The 14817-nt window shown below is 45.2% G+C and overlaps 1 protein-coding gene across 4 annotated transcripts in view; it reads right to left on the bottom strand.

The window, feature by feature from the left end:
- Nucleotides 1-244: 244 nt before the first annotated feature.
- LOC119501222 (integrin alpha-3-like) overlaps nucleotides 245-14817 on the bottom strand; it is a 24039-nt gene continuing 9466 nt past the window's right edge. Inside the window, exons 12-30 of one of the 4 annotated variants that reach the window (XM_037791428.1) lie at nucleotides 14758-14817; nucleotides 14594-14671; nucleotides 14401-14468; nucleotides 11713-11849; nucleotides 10515-10658; nucleotides 10169-10266; nucleotides 9857-10025; nucleotides 9531-9617; nucleotides 8786-8865; nucleotides 8580-8657; nucleotides 8403-8505; nucleotides 8155-8331; nucleotides 6957-7106; nucleotides 6647-6757; nucleotides 5908-6006; nucleotides 5640-5765; nucleotides 879-2538; nucleotides 759-818; nucleotides 245-608 (exon numbers count right to left, since the gene is read on the bottom strand). The exon at nucleotides 14758-14817 is cut by the window's right edge and continues 74 nt beyond it. In XM_037791428.1, coding sequence (XP_037647356.1) covers nucleotides 2356-2538; nucleotides 5640-5765; nucleotides 5908-6006; nucleotides 6647-6757; nucleotides 6957-7106; nucleotides 8155-8331; nucleotides 8403-8505; nucleotides 8580-8657; nucleotides 8786-8865; nucleotides 9531-9617; nucleotides 9857-10025; nucleotides 10169-10266; nucleotides 10515-10658; nucleotides 11713-11849; nucleotides 14401-14468; nucleotides 14594-14671; nucleotides 14758-14817 — 1948 coding nt within the window. In that variant the 3' untranslated portion in view covers nucleotides 245-608; nucleotides 759-818; nucleotides 879-2355. The other 3 variants (XM_037791427.1, XM_037791429.1, XM_037791430.1) reach the window with 3 other exon arrangements.

Raw genomic sequence — 14817 nt, 5'->3', positions numbered from 1 at the left:
TACAGTATGTATATGTCTATGTGTGTATATATATATGTGTATACATTATATATAAATGTATATATATATAAACATACATATACATATATATATATACACACACACACATATATATATATATACTTATATATATATATATATATATATATATATATATATATACACACACACAACACACAGAGCACAACAGCTCTGATTTACAAACAAAACAGGCTGACCCTGAACACATCACAGACCAGTGGACTATCAAAAAATACTTTAATATCGTCAACAAACAGGAAACACGCTGTCACACACACACACACACACACACACACACACACAGTTCACCTGATGTAAACACACAAACAGACGCTGCCTTCAGGTGCTTTCAGAATTATCACAACTCTATAAAAAAGGCATTGAGAGGACACAGGCGTGTAGAAGAGTCTACGTTAACAGTCGGCTGGTAGATTCCAAAATAAACCTACAACTAAACAGTTACAGGATCCTTCAGCACCTGAAAGCAACACAAGCGTTTTTTTCTTAGTTTACGAGGAGCCCTTGAAGGCAGCATTTAAACACGACATCATCAGAACACATTAAGACACATAACCGTCGACACTGACCTCATCTGACCTCCACTGACCTCCTCTGACCTCCGCTGACCTCCTCTGACCTCCTCTGACCTCCTCTGACCTCATCTGACCTCCTCTGACCTCCTCTGACCTCTACTGACCTCCTCTGACCTCATCTGACCTCCTCTGACCTCCTCTGACCTCTACTGACCTCCTCTGACCTCATCTGACCTCCTCTGACCTCCGCTGACCTCCTCTGACCTCCGCTGACCTCCTCTGACCTCCTCTGACCTCCACTGAGCTCCGCTGACCTCCTCTGACCTCTGCTGACACGACCGGTTCTTACAGGATTCATTATTGAGCCCTTTATCTATAAATGCTGATCACTGATCAGTCTGATTGATCTGACACGCTGTTTGGTTTCCACGGTGACGATCAATACCGACTAAACACGTTTATATGAATAAAACACCTCAAATCCCAGAAACACATGAACAGCAGACAACATGGCGTCTGTATTAATGTCATTCAGAGGCAAGGAGGTTGCTGGGAAACGCAGTTCACAGGTATAGAAACACATTAAAAACTACAAATACAGATACAAAATAAACAACACGGTAATATATAAACATAATAAACCTGGTAATTATTCATATTTACATCCGCTGGAAACACACACACACACACACACACACACACACACACACACACACACACAGTCCAGCAGCTAATAGATGGCAGTGTGTTGGTCTGGTTTGGTCCGGTTCAGGGTGTGTTGGTCTGGTTCGGTCCGGTTCAGGGTGTGTTGGTCTGGTTCGGTCCGGTTCAGGGTGTGTTGGTCTGGTTTGGTCTGGTTCAGGGTGTGTTAGTCTGGTTTGGTTCGGTTCAGGGTGTGTTGGTCTGGTTTGGTCCGGTTCAGAGTGTGTTGGTCCGGTTCAGGGTGTGTTGGTCTGGTTTGGTCCAGTTCAGGGTGTGTTGGTCTGGTTTGGTCCGGTTAAGGGTGTGTTGTTCTGGTTCAGGGTGTGTTGGTCTGGTTTGGTCCAGTTCAGGGTGTGGTGGTCTGGTTTGGTCTGGTTCAGGGTGTGTTGGTCTGGTTTGGTCCGGTTCAGGGTGTGTTGTTCTGGTTCAGGGTGTGTTGGTCTGGTTTGGTCTGGTTCAGGGTGCGTTGGTCTGGTTTGGTCCGGTTCAGGGTGTGGTGGTCTGGTTTGGTCTGGTTCAGGGTGTGTTGGTCTGGTTTGGTCCGGTTCAGGGTGTGTTGTTCTGGTTCAGGGTGTGTTGGTCTGGTTTGGTCTGGTTCAGGGTGTGTTGCTCTGGTTTGGTCCGGTGCAGGGTGTGTTGTTCTGGTTCAGGGTGTGTTGGTCTGGCTTGGTCCGGTTCAGGGTGTGGTGGTCTGGTTTGGTCTGGTTCAGGGTGTGTTGGTCTGGTTTGGTCCGGTTCAGGGTGTGGTGGTCTAGTTTGGTCTGGTTCAGGGTGTGTTGGTCTGGTTTGGTCCGGTTCAGGGTGTGTTGGTCTGGTTTGGTCTGGTCCAGTTCAGGGTGTGGTGGTTTGGTTTGGTCCGGTTCAGGGTGTGTTGGTCTGGTTTGGTCTGGTCCAGTTCAGGGTGTGGTGGTTTGGTTTGGTCTGGTCCAGTTCAGGGTGTGTTGGTCTGGTTTGGTCTGGTCCAGTTCAGGGTGTGGTGGTCTGGTTTGGTCTGGTCCAGTTCAGGGTGTGGTGGTTTGGTTTGGTCCGGTTCAGGGTGTGTTGGTCTGGTTTGGTCCGGTTCAGGGTGTGTTGGTCTGGTTTGGACCGGTTCAGCCCCTCAGTGCGTCTCAGTCCAGGTGACCCAGTTTTTGGGAGACTTCCTGGTTCTGGACGAGGAGACGTGGTCTTGTATCAGGAAACCGTCACAGTCCGTCTGTTGCTGCTGCTCGTCTTTACCCAGAATCCTCCCCTGGTGGAGCGCCGCAGCCCGCCACGCCCTCCGCCGCACGAAGAAACCACACTGCAGACAACACACAGAAACCTCGTATGTCCAACAGGAAGTCAAATCAATAAATCAATCAATCAATATAGTGAGACTGATAAAGAGACAACCAGATATCAGCAGAGAAAGGTTCATAGAGATCAATAGAGTTATTAATTAGCTGATTAATCAATAGAGTTATTGATCAGCTGATCAATTAATAGAGTTATTGATTAGCTGATTAATCAATAGAGTTATTGATTGGCTGATTGATCAATAGAGTTGTTGATAAGCTGATTAATCAATAAAGTTGTTGATTAGCTGATTAATCAATACAATTATTGATTAGCGGATCGATCAATAGAGTTATTGATTAGCTAATCAATCAATAGAGTTATCAATTAGCTGATTGATCAATAGAGTTATTGATTAGCTGGAAGAGTCAAAACAGCTGGAAGGAAGAAAATAAGTTAAGCCCCTCCCCCTCTCACCACTCATTAACCAGTCATTAACCAGTCAGTAACCAGTCAGTAACTATTCAGTAACTGGTCAGTAACCAGTCAGTAACCAGCAGTAACTAGTCAGTAACTAGTCAGTAACTAGTCAGTAACTATTCAGTAACTAGTCAGTAACCAGTCAGTAACCAGCAGTAACTAGTCAGTAACTAGTCAGTAACTAGTCAGTAACTAGTCAGTAACCAGTCAGTAACCAGCAGTAACTAGTCAGTAACTAGTCAGTAACTAGTCAGTAACTATTCAGTAACTATTCAGTAACTAGTCAGTAACTATTCAGTAAGTAGTCAGTAACTAATCAGTAACTAGTCAGTAACCAGTCAGTAACCAGTCAGTAACTAGTCATTAACCAGTCAGTAGCTAGTCAGTAACTATTCAGTAACTAGTCAGTAACCAGTCAGTAACCAGTCAGTAACTAGTCAGTAACCAGTCAGTAACTAGTCAGTAACTATTCAGTAACTAGTCAGTAACTAGTCAGTAACTAGTCAGTAACTAGTCATTAACCAGTCAGTAACTAGTCAGTAACTATTCAGTAACTAGTCAGTAACCAGTCAGTAACCAGTCAGTAACTAGTCAGTAACTATTCAGTAACTAGTCATTAACCAGTCAGTAACTAGTCAGTAACTATTCAGTAACTAGTCAGTAACTAGTCATTAACCAGTCAGTAACTAGTCAGTAACTCTTCAGTAACCAATCAGTAACTATTCAGTAACTAGTCAGTAACTAGTCAGTAACTAGTCAGTAACCAGTCAGTAACCAGCAGTAACTAGTCAGTAACTAGTCATTAACTATTCAGTAACTAGTCAGTAACCAGTCAGTAACCAGCAGTAACTAGTCAGTAACTAGTCAGTAACTATTCAGTAACTAGTCAGTAACTAGTCAGTAACTATTCAGTAAGTAGTCAGTAACTAATCAGTAACTAGTCAGTAACCAGTCAGTAACCAGTCAGTAACTAGTCATTAACCAGTCAGTAGCCAGTCAGTAACTATTCAGTAACTAGTCAGTAACCAGTCGGTAACCAGTCAGTAACTAGTCAGTAACCAGTCAGTAACTAGTCAGTAACCAGTCAGTAACCAGTCAGTAACCAGTCAGTAACTAGTCAGTAACCAGTCAGTAACTAGTCAGTAACCAGTCAGTAACCAGTCATTAACCAGTCAGTAACCAGTCAGTAACCAGTCAGTAACCAGTCAGTAACCAGTCAATAACCAGTCAGTAACTAGTCAGTAACTAATCAGTAACTAGTCAGTAACCAGTCAGTAACCAGTCAGTAACCAGTCAGTAACCAGTCATTAACCAGTCAGTAGCCAGTCAGTAACTAGTCAGTAACCAGTCAGTAACCAGTCAGTAACTAGTCAGTAACTATTCAGTAGCTAGTCAGTAACTAATCAGTAACTATTCAGTAACTAGTCAGTAACCAGTCAGTAACTATTCAGTAACTAGTCAGTAGCTAGTCAGTAACTATTCAGTAGCTAGTCAGTAGCTAGTCAGTAACTAATCAGTAACTAGTCAGTAACTATTCAGTAACTAGTCAGTAGGTAGCTAGTCAGTAACTATTCAGTAACTAGTCAGTAGCTAGTCAGTAACTAATCAGTAACTAGTCAGTAACTATTCAGTAACTAGTCAGTAGCTAGTCAGTAACTAGTCAGTAGCTAGTCAGTAGCTAGTCAGTAACTAATCAGTAACTAGTCAGTAACTAGTCAGTAGCTAGTCAGTAACTAATCAGTAACTAGTCAGTAATCAGTCAGTAACCAGTCATTAACCAGTCAGTTACCAGTCAGTAACCAGTCAGTAACCAGTCAGTAACCAGTCAGTAACCAGTCATTAACCAGTCAGTTACCAGTCAGTAACCAGTCAGTAACCAGTCAGTAACCAGTCAGTAACCAGTCATTAACCAGTCAGTTACCAGTCAGTAACTAGTCATTAACCAGTCAGTAACCAATCAGTAACCAGTCATTAACCAGTCAGTTACCAGTCATTAACCAGTCAGTAACCAGTCAGTAACCAGTCATTAACCAGTCAGTTACCAGTCAGTAACCAGTCAGTAACCAGTCAGTAACCAGTCAGTAACTAGTCATTAACCAGTCAGTAACCAGTCAGTAACCAGTCAGTAACTAGTCATTAACCAGTCAGTTACCAGTCAGTAACTAGTCATTAACCAATCAGTAACCAGACAGTAACCAGTCAGTTACCAGTCAGTAACCAGTCAGTTACCAGTCAGTAACCAGTCAGTAACCAGTCAGTAACCAGTCATTAACTAGTCAGTCAGCCAGCTGGTCCTTACAGCAGGACTGTCAGCAGCATCGTGTCCAGCCTCAGAGCTCCTGGCCCAGCCTCTGGTTCTCAGACGGCTGGCTCTTCATGTGGGCTTTCTGGGTCTTTGCCTGGTACATCTCTCTGGTTCTGGCTCTCCTGAAGAAACCACACTGAACAGCGGGGGGGCGACACAACGGTGCTTTACCAACCAGGAGGTGACGGGGACATTACAGAGTTAATCACTTTATAGAGACGAGAAGGCAAACGTAAACATTATCCCACTTCTGTGGACTTTGGTAGATCCTAAACACCAGGACCAGTTCTCTGTTGTTATCTGGTGGTCTGCCTCTGTATACGCGTTCCAGCTCAGTTTACCTTCCAGAGCAGCAGGCAGATCACAGCCAGCAGTAAGACTCCAGCCAGGACAGACATCACCACGATCCACAGAGGGGCGCTGGAGTCCACCTGCTGCCCAGGGTCCGGATAAATGTAAACTTCAATCTGCAGAGGAAGAACACTGTGATCCAGGAGGTAACACAGGAAACCACAGACACACTAACGGGGATTTATTCATCATGTTAGTTCAGATTGTGTCTGTAATGACGTCTGCTGCCTCCGGGAGGCGCCAGCAGCAGGTCAGTACCTCTGAGCTGTGAGGCTCCATGTTGACGGTCGGTTTGTTGGTCTGCAGCTTCAGAGTTGCCCGGCCTCGGACCAACACACTCCTCGCATCGCTGTAGTCCTGAAACACACACAAGAAGATCCAGAGTACCTGAACAGGTAGCGTACAGAGTACCTGAGAAGGTAGTGAACAGAGTACCTGAGCAGGTAGTGTACAGAGTACCTGAGCAGGTAGTGTACAGAGTACCTGAGCAGGTAGTGAACAGAGTACCTGAGCAGGTAGTGTACAGAGTACCTGAGCAGGTAGTGAACAGAGTACCTGAGCAGGTAGTGTACAGAGTACCTGAGCAGGTAGTGAACAGAGTACCTGAGCAGGTAGTGATCAGAGTACCTGAGCAGGTAGTGATCAGAGTACCTGAGCAGGTAGTGAACAGAGTACCTGAGCAGGTAGTGAACAGAGTACCTGAGCAGGTAGTGATCAGAGTACCTGAGCAGGTAGTGATCAGAGTACCTGAGCAGGTAGTGATCAGAGTACCTGAGCAGGTAGTGAACAGAGTACCTGAGCAGGTAGTGATCAGAGTACCTGAGCAGGTAGTGGTCAGAGTACCTGAGCAGGTAGTGATCAGAGTACCTGAGCAGGTAGTGATCAGAGTACCTGAGCAGGTAGTGATCAGAGTACCTGAGCAGGTAGTGGTCAGAGTACCTGAGCAGGTAGTGGTCAGAGTACTTTTTGAAGTGAAGTGTGATGAAGGTGTTCGTACCTCCATCATGGTGGAGTTCCACAGTCGGGCTCTGACAGTCAGAGTCGCTGAGTTCTTCATGTTGTTGAGTGGACAGACGAACGTCACACAGTTAGCGCCGTGCACACAATCCTGCACAAACAAACACACACATTCGTACTTACAGTCAGTGGAGTATCTTTGCACAGAGTTTCAATGAAGTCGTGTCTCTTCTTTAACCTGTTTGAACCAGTTTTATACACATTATTTGTTGAGATCTACTGAGATGAGTTCTTCTTCTTCTACGTCAGTAACAACGGGGGCAACGCTGCAGAGATGAGTGTGTTCGTACCAGAGTGTAGGACTTCTTTTTCTGTCCCTGCAGGTGGAGGACAGGTAGAGTTTCTTCTATCTGCTCCTTCTTCTTCTTCTTCACCTCCTCCAGACTCCTCTTCTTCTTCTCCTTCACCTCCTCCTCCAGACTCTTCTCCTCCTTTGACAGCTGTGCAGACAGGAAAGTAAATCCATCGACAGAACGGTCAGGATCAGATTTATGAGCTCAGACAGTTTAAAAGGTGACAGAAGGAGTTTCTTATGACGAGCTATTTAAACATTTAATATCTAGACAGGATATTTATTAGAGATATCTGCAACGTCGTTTTGACTCGTCAAACTCTGATTTTAGATAATTCTATTTTGACTAGTACGGTACAAACTACTCTTGCATGTTTTTTGCAAGTTTGCATGTTTTCCCTGTGTTAGTGTGGGTTTACTCCGGGTGCTCATGTTTCCTCCCACAGTCCAAAGACATGCAGGTTAGGTTATTTTAGATGTGAATGTGAGTGTGAATGGTTGTCTGTCTCTATGTGTCAGCCCTGTGATAGTCTGGAGACCTGTCCAGGGTGAACCCCGCTGCCTTCACCCAATGCCAGCTGGGATCGGCTCCAGCCCCCCCGCGACCCTGAATAGGATAAGCGGTTACAGATAGTGAATGAATGGATGGATGGATGTTTAAACCATGTACATGATAACCTTTTGCTGTGTGTATGAAGGTTTTTCCTAACAAAAAGACCAACTGATAATTAAGGAGAGAGCAAATAATACGAACCAACAATAAAACAACTGAAACACATTAAACACAGCCTGTCGACGATGTGTGCTGGTAACTGTGTAATTGTTTGATGATCTCAGTCTTGAACAGTTTCCCCTGTAGACCAGGATCCAGTGTCACACCTCAGTATGTGAACAACATCACTAATTATCAAGAAGTTTCTGCTGAATTGAAGATCTTGAGAGAACTCAGTGTTTTTGTTTTTGAAGGTTTACAGAGTTTATTAATTGTAAACCAGAAGGCAGCTCGCTCCACACCCTCTGACAAAAGCAGAATAAAACTTTACTAAAGTAAAGCCAATGATATAGAGAAGCACTCACTCGGTCTAAAGATGCTTCAGTAAAAGATTCCCATTGGACTGGCCTTTATTCTGAAAAGTGCCAGCCAAGGACATTTATTTTGAGATGAGTCAATGTAAGGCTGATGTTGCCATAGTTACCACGAGGTTGAGCGGGTTGATGATGTTGCCGGGCGGAGCACAGCGAGACTCTGATGTGCCGTTCACTTGGATCTCTGTGAGGTACAGCAGCCATTTCCCATTGGACACCTCCCTTGGCCAATCGAACTCCACCTGCAGGTTACCTAGGCGACCCAGCGGCTTACCGCTGATGTGCACCTATCAGAGAAGGTCGTGGGTCAACACCTGGTCTGTTCACACTTTATCAGTCAGACTGAGTTTAGACAAACCTGGAAGGTGAAGAGCAGCAGACTGCCGACATCCTCCGTCTTCTTCATGGCTGACTCACCGACCACATGACCACTGAAGGAGGCGGGGCCCGGCGGACTGATTCTGTCAGGACACAAATCAACCAATTAGAGAGGTCAGAGGTCATCGGGTCAGAGGTCAAACTGTGTGTTACTTACAGAGTGAGAGATGTCTGCAGTGAATACTCCACCAACATGGAGACAGAGACAGGAAACAGATCTGACTGCTCACTGAGCCTGAAGACACACAAGAGACACAAATCAGTACCTGTCCAATAAAATACCGTCAGACAGGTATGTGTGTGTGTGTGTGTGTGTGTGTGTGTGTGTGTGTTAGTGTGTGTGTGTGTTAGTGTGTGTCCTACGTTGACAGCTGCAGCAGAGACTGAATCTCTCTGGTGTCTAAACTGATCTCAGACGGCTGAAATATGATCAACACCTGAACCTGAAATACAGAATGAGACGGAGGATCAGGTAGATTCTCAGCAGGAGTACTGCAGTACAGACAGGAATACAGACAAGAGTACTAGCAGTACTGCAGTACAGACAGGAATACAGACAAGAGTACTAGCAGAACTGCAGTACAGACAGGAATACAGACAAGAGTACTAGCAGTACTGCAGTACAGACAGGAATACAGACAAGAGTACTAGCAGAACTGCAGTACAGACAGGAATACAGACAAGAGTACTAGCAGTACTGCAGTACAGACAGGAATACACACAAGAGTACTAGCAGTACTGCAGTACAGACAGGAATACAGACAAGAGTACTAGCAGAACTGCAGTACAGACAGGAATACAGACAAGAGTACTAGCAGTACTGCAGTACAGACAGGAATACAGACAAGAGTACTAGCAGTACTGCAGTACAGACAGGAATACACACAAGAGTACTAGCAGTACTGCAGTACAGACAGGAATACAGACAAGAGTACTAGCAGAACTGCAGTACAGACAGGAATACAGACAAGAGTACTAGCAGTACTGCAGTACAGACAGGAATACAGACAAGAGTACTAGCAGTACTGCAGTACAGACAGGAATACAGACAAGAGTACTAGCAGTACTGCAGTGGCAGCAGTAATAGACTGTGAAGAACGTTTTCTACCCTCTGGTTGCTTTTGAACGGGTTCCCCAGCTCACACAGAAGAACAGAGTCCTCAACAGAACACTCCACCCCCACCTGGATGTCACCCTGAAACACAAACAAACACAAGACTGACTGTAGGAGTGACTGGTACAAGCCAAGTCCCAGGTCCTTCAGGGTACGTCTCAAGGGAATCAATCGAGTCCTTTAGGATATGTCTCAAGACAATCAGTCAAGTCCTTTAGGGTACGAATCAGTCAAGTCCTTCAGGGTAAGTCTCAAGGCATCCAGTCAAGTCCTTTAAGGTACGTCTCAAGCTGGATAACAAAGACCTTTAGCTTCACTACCTTCGTTCGAACTCCGGAGTATACGAGTGATGGTGGGATGCTAATGTTTAAAACGGCATTGTGAGCATCCTCTGCAGGTCGGTCCAGTGACGGTGTGTTGCTGATGTTTACCTCCAGAAACACTCGGTTAATGCTGGCGTCGTAGTACAACACCTGACTGCCCTTCTGCCTGGAAACACACAAAAATACAGAAATCACAACATGACAGCGTCAGTCTGATGTCAATGGTCAGAGATGTTTTTAGGTATTTTGAATGGTCCAAATCTCCAGCCAGGACTGGACCCATAGTCTGGTGTGGAGGAGTTCACTCACATGGTGAAGGGTTTCTGGTTCTCATCCGTGAACTGGGCTATCATCTGCAGATTACTATGGCAACGGTTATCAGAACCACAGGCCTTCTGGATGTGGATCTGATAGATGAAGAAACAGTGAGTGAGTTTTACATGTCAGTGTAATTCAGAGCTGAGAATTCTTACATGTACTGAGTTCTGACCTGGATTCTCTGTTCTCAATACATTTTATGTGGGCTCTGTTTGTTTCTGACCTTGGTTTGTATAAGTTATGGCTTGGGTTCTGACCTAGGTTGTTCTAATGCGGGTTAAGATGGAAACTTTTTTCATCAACTGCAAACCCTGACCTGGGTTGTATGGGTTCTGACCTGGGTTCCGATGGGTTGGGGTGTCTGGCTCAGTACAGGGAGGCGTTTCAGGTCCTGCACGGTGTTTCTTTTCCTGGGAAGCTTCTCGTACAGAGAGACGTTCAGAGAGAACACCAGAGGTTCCACTTTGTCTCGGATCGGACTCTGCACAACACATACACAGAACAGAACCTCAACAACACTTTTCATAGCAGGAGCTGTTGTACTTCTAACGGCTCGTCAGTGCAACAGAGGACTCCAGAGTGTCCTTGAACGCACCAACAGTGAGTTTTCAGTCTGAGCTGTTCACGGTGTCAGTCAGGACACAACAGAACGTACACGTGACTGAACACTGACGGATTCTCTCTCTGCAGGTTTCAGGTCCCTGCAGCTGGATTTTAAATGAGGTGGAACCAGAAATCAGGCTGGAAGCAGAGTGAAGATCTGGAGAATGACCAGCAGGAATGTGAAGTAAACAGGATTTATAGTTAATGGACTTAAAAACACCATCAGGCCTGATGTGACAGGTCGCTGAGTCATCACACATCCGTCGTCCTGAACCGAATCAAAACAGAATCAAAGCAGAACAACAGAAATGTGGGCAGAAACACAAACATGTGCTGATAAGAACTACATGGAGACGTGACAGGACGAGTCCAGAACATCACGTAGACCAACTGAAAACTCAACACCCACCAGAGCTCTTTAAAGGAGCACTCCTCCTGTTCCTCTCTGAACAAGTTGTGTCCAAAACATATCAAACTTTCCCTTTCAGACATCGTCAACAGTTTGTTGAACAGAGAGTTGACTGTTTCCCTTCTGAACCCTGGTGGAGAAGCAGGAAGTCACCTCCGTCAGCAGCAGACTGATTAAAGCTCGGCACGACTTCCTCTCATTAAACGTCTGAATATCTGAAACTCTGACCTCGCATGGTTTCTCTTCAGAAATCAAGCGCCACATTTAGAGCCACAAACGTTCATCTTCTTATTGGTAGTCACAGCTGAGGTGGTATTAGCGTCTATTTTCAGTTGTTAAAAGAGCTTTCTGTTGGACAACTTGGGAACGATCTCAGATAATATTAAATAAATAAATACAGTTGAAATATTTCCCTTCAGATCCACCGTTATTAAAACAAGTCACTGTGTACAGATGGTTCAGTAAGTATGCAGCCTGTAGGCGGCGCTAACAGACTGCTATCTGTTGGACGTGTGTGTCTCACCAGCAGTCCCACTCTCAGGGTTTCACATTGTTTTTTCGGCATTGACAGGTAACCGGAGTACACGCTCTGCCCGTTGTCCCGGAAACGGAGGCGGGGCTTGAGGCTGGTGACGTCAGCGGTGACAGTGAAGTGGACGGCTGAGAGACAGACAAAGAGACAGACAGTTAAAGAAGGACAGCAGACCAAACAGGACACACTGTTAATCAACCCGTTCTCACTCCCAACTCCTCAAATACCGCCGTCTGGTCAGCGCCCCTCGTTCGGAAACCAACGCATGGAGGCGCCATTTAACGACAGTACGTGACAAACCGGGATTTCAACTAACTCCAATGTAAACCCACCTGCGGCGTTATTCGACGGACTGAGCAGTGACGTAGTATTAATAGCGTGAGAGTCCGTTCAGGGAGGGAGGGAGGGAGGGGTCAGACAAACACAAATAAGTCAGTCACGTGACTCACGTGAGTCACGTGAGTCACGTGAGTCGTTAGTATCTTTGGTCCCGTGAGTCGTTAGTACCGTCAGTCACGTGAGTCACGTGAGTCGTTAATATCTTTGGTCCCGTGAGTCGTTAGTACCGTAAGTCACGTGAGTCGTTAGTATCTTTGGTCCCGTGAGTCGTTAGTACCGTCAGTCACGTGAGTCACGTGAGTCGTTAATATCTTTGGTCCCGTGAGTCGTTAGTACCGTAAGTCACGTGAGTCGTTAGTATCTTTGGTCCCGTGAGTCGTTAGTACCGTAAGTCACGTGAGTCGTTAGTATCTTTGGTCCCGTGAGTCGTTAGTACCGTCAGTCACGTGAGTCACGTGAGTCGTTAGTATCTTTGGTCCCGTGAGTCGTTAGTACCGTCAGTCACGTGAGTCACGTTAGTCGTTAGTATCTTTGGTCCCGTGAGTCGTTAGTACCGTCAGTCACGTGAGTCACGTGAGTCGTTAGTATCTTTGGTCCCGTGAGTCGTTAGTACCGTCAGTCACGTGAGTCACGTTAGTCGTTAGTATCTTTGGTCCCGTGAGTCGTTAGTACCGTCAGTCACGTGAGTCACGTTAGTCGTTAGTATCTTTGGTCACGTGAGTCGTTAGTACCGTCAGTCACGTGAGTCACGTTAGTCGTTAGTATCTTTGGTCCCGTGAGTCGTTAGTACCGTCAGTCACGTGAGTCACGTTAGTCGTTAGTATCTTTGGTCCCGTGAGTCGTTAGTACCGTCAGTCACGTGAGTCACGTTAGTCGTTAGTATCTTTGGTCCCGTGAGTCGTTAGTACCGTCAGTCACGTGAGTCACGTTAGTCGTTAGTATCTTTGGTCCCGTGAGTCGTTAGTACCGTCAGTCTTTCACTTCGTGGTAATATACGTTCTTTGATATCTTTGCAAAGGTGCACCATATTTTTCTGTCCAGCCAATCAGAACAGACTGGTCTTTTTAAAGAGACAGGCGCTAAAACGGAGCGTTTGAGACAGACAGTGAATACAGGAATATTCAGACAGACAGGAGGAGAACATTAAAGCATGTTAACATGTTCTAGTAGAAACCCAAAATACAAGTATGAACCTGGAAATGAGCTGATATGTCTCCTTTAAATCAACCAACAGAGCAGCTCAGTGTTTGTTATCTAAAGCTGAGACGATGTGTTCAATGACTATAAGCAGAAATAATACCAACGGTTTTATTCAGATTATTTTAGTATGGATCGAAGCTGTAATCCCTGATTACTACATTATCTTCTGAGTGTTGTATTAATGCATCTGTTTCATTCTGAACAGAGACGACAGATTCATTAACAGCTCTTCTGATATATTGATCAAATGAGGTCAAATACACTCATCATTTTACTTATTTTCTTTTATTAATTATATTTTAATTAATATTTTCATCTTGCTGTTACGAGTTTTCAGGTTTCATCATCCATTTAATTTATTATTTATTATTATTGTGTCATTCAATAAATAAAATAAACAGAAGAATAAATACAGTTAAAGTGAATATTCATGACTACTGTGTGTGTGTGTGTGTGTGCGTGTGTGTCTAAACTGTGTGTGTGTGGAGGTTTGGTGTCATAGCAACGGTGTGACCTCGTCTCTGATTGGTCACATTAAGGACACACAGAGGAATACTGAGTGTGTCTCACATGTAATAACATCAATTTCACAGAAACACACAAGACAAGGACACACGAGGACACAGCATGATGTCATCTGGTGTGCGTGTGTGTGTGTGTGTCACTTTGTTGATTAACAGCAGGCGTTAATTGACAGCTTTGTCCTGTTAATCAATCAGGTCGGCCAATTAGCTGAGAGCACACACAGGAAGCTGGTTAACGATGATTAATGACCGCGGACCGTAAACAGACTCGTCCACTATACAGTATAGTGAGTCTCTCATTCTGTAGCGCTGTCTGAATGTACAATGAGAACTATATACCCTATATAGTGGAGTCAGTGTATCCCACAATGCACCAGCGGCAGCGCTGTAAAGATACACTGAGGGCGTATAGATCTGTGGATGTCTATAGTTAACTCTCCTTCAGTAAAGTCAGTCACAAAGAGAGTCGGACAATATCAGAGAAGCGTTTCAGAGACGGAGAGAAAGGGTTGCTTATAGTTTACGGCTCACGGTTAGCTGCTGTTAGGGTGGACCGCAGTGGACTACATTTACCATCAGATACATTGAGGTGATTGAGGTGTAGTTGTTTACTCACTGATGTTGTCTCTGTCGCTCTTCACTCCGGTGCTGAACATGAAGGAGAAACACACCTCCACCTGGATACTGACACACACACACACGCACACGCACACGCACGCACACACACACACACACACACAGCCTGTTAGCCTGTTAGCTGTTAGCCTGTTAGCTGTTATCTGTTAGCAGGTTGCCGGTTTGAATCTCACCAGAAGTCACAGCTGTTCGGGTCGACGACGTCTGGAGAAACTCTGATGGTTCTGTTGAGGTGAACGACTGGACGAGTTCTGAGGAATCAATCAGTCAATTAATCAATCAATCAGTAAATCAGTCAATAGTAAGAGGCGGTCGACCCAGTTAGTGTTGGAGGTACCGGAGCAGAGCGATGGTGTCGTCCAGAGATCCGACCAGCAGGTCCGGGTATCTGTTCCCG

The sequence above is a fragment of the Sebastes umbrosus genome, chromosome 14 (assembly GCF_015220745.1).
Source record: "Sebastes umbrosus isolate fSebUmb1 chromosome 14, fSebUmb1.pri, whole genome shotgun sequence".
In the NCBI taxonomy this organism is placed as follows: domain Eukaryota; kingdom Metazoa; phylum Chordata; class Actinopteri; order Perciformes; family Sebastidae; genus Sebastes; species Sebastes umbrosus.
Note: the sequence above shows the minus strand (reverse complement) of the source record. Positions and strands in the feature narration are given on the sequence as shown.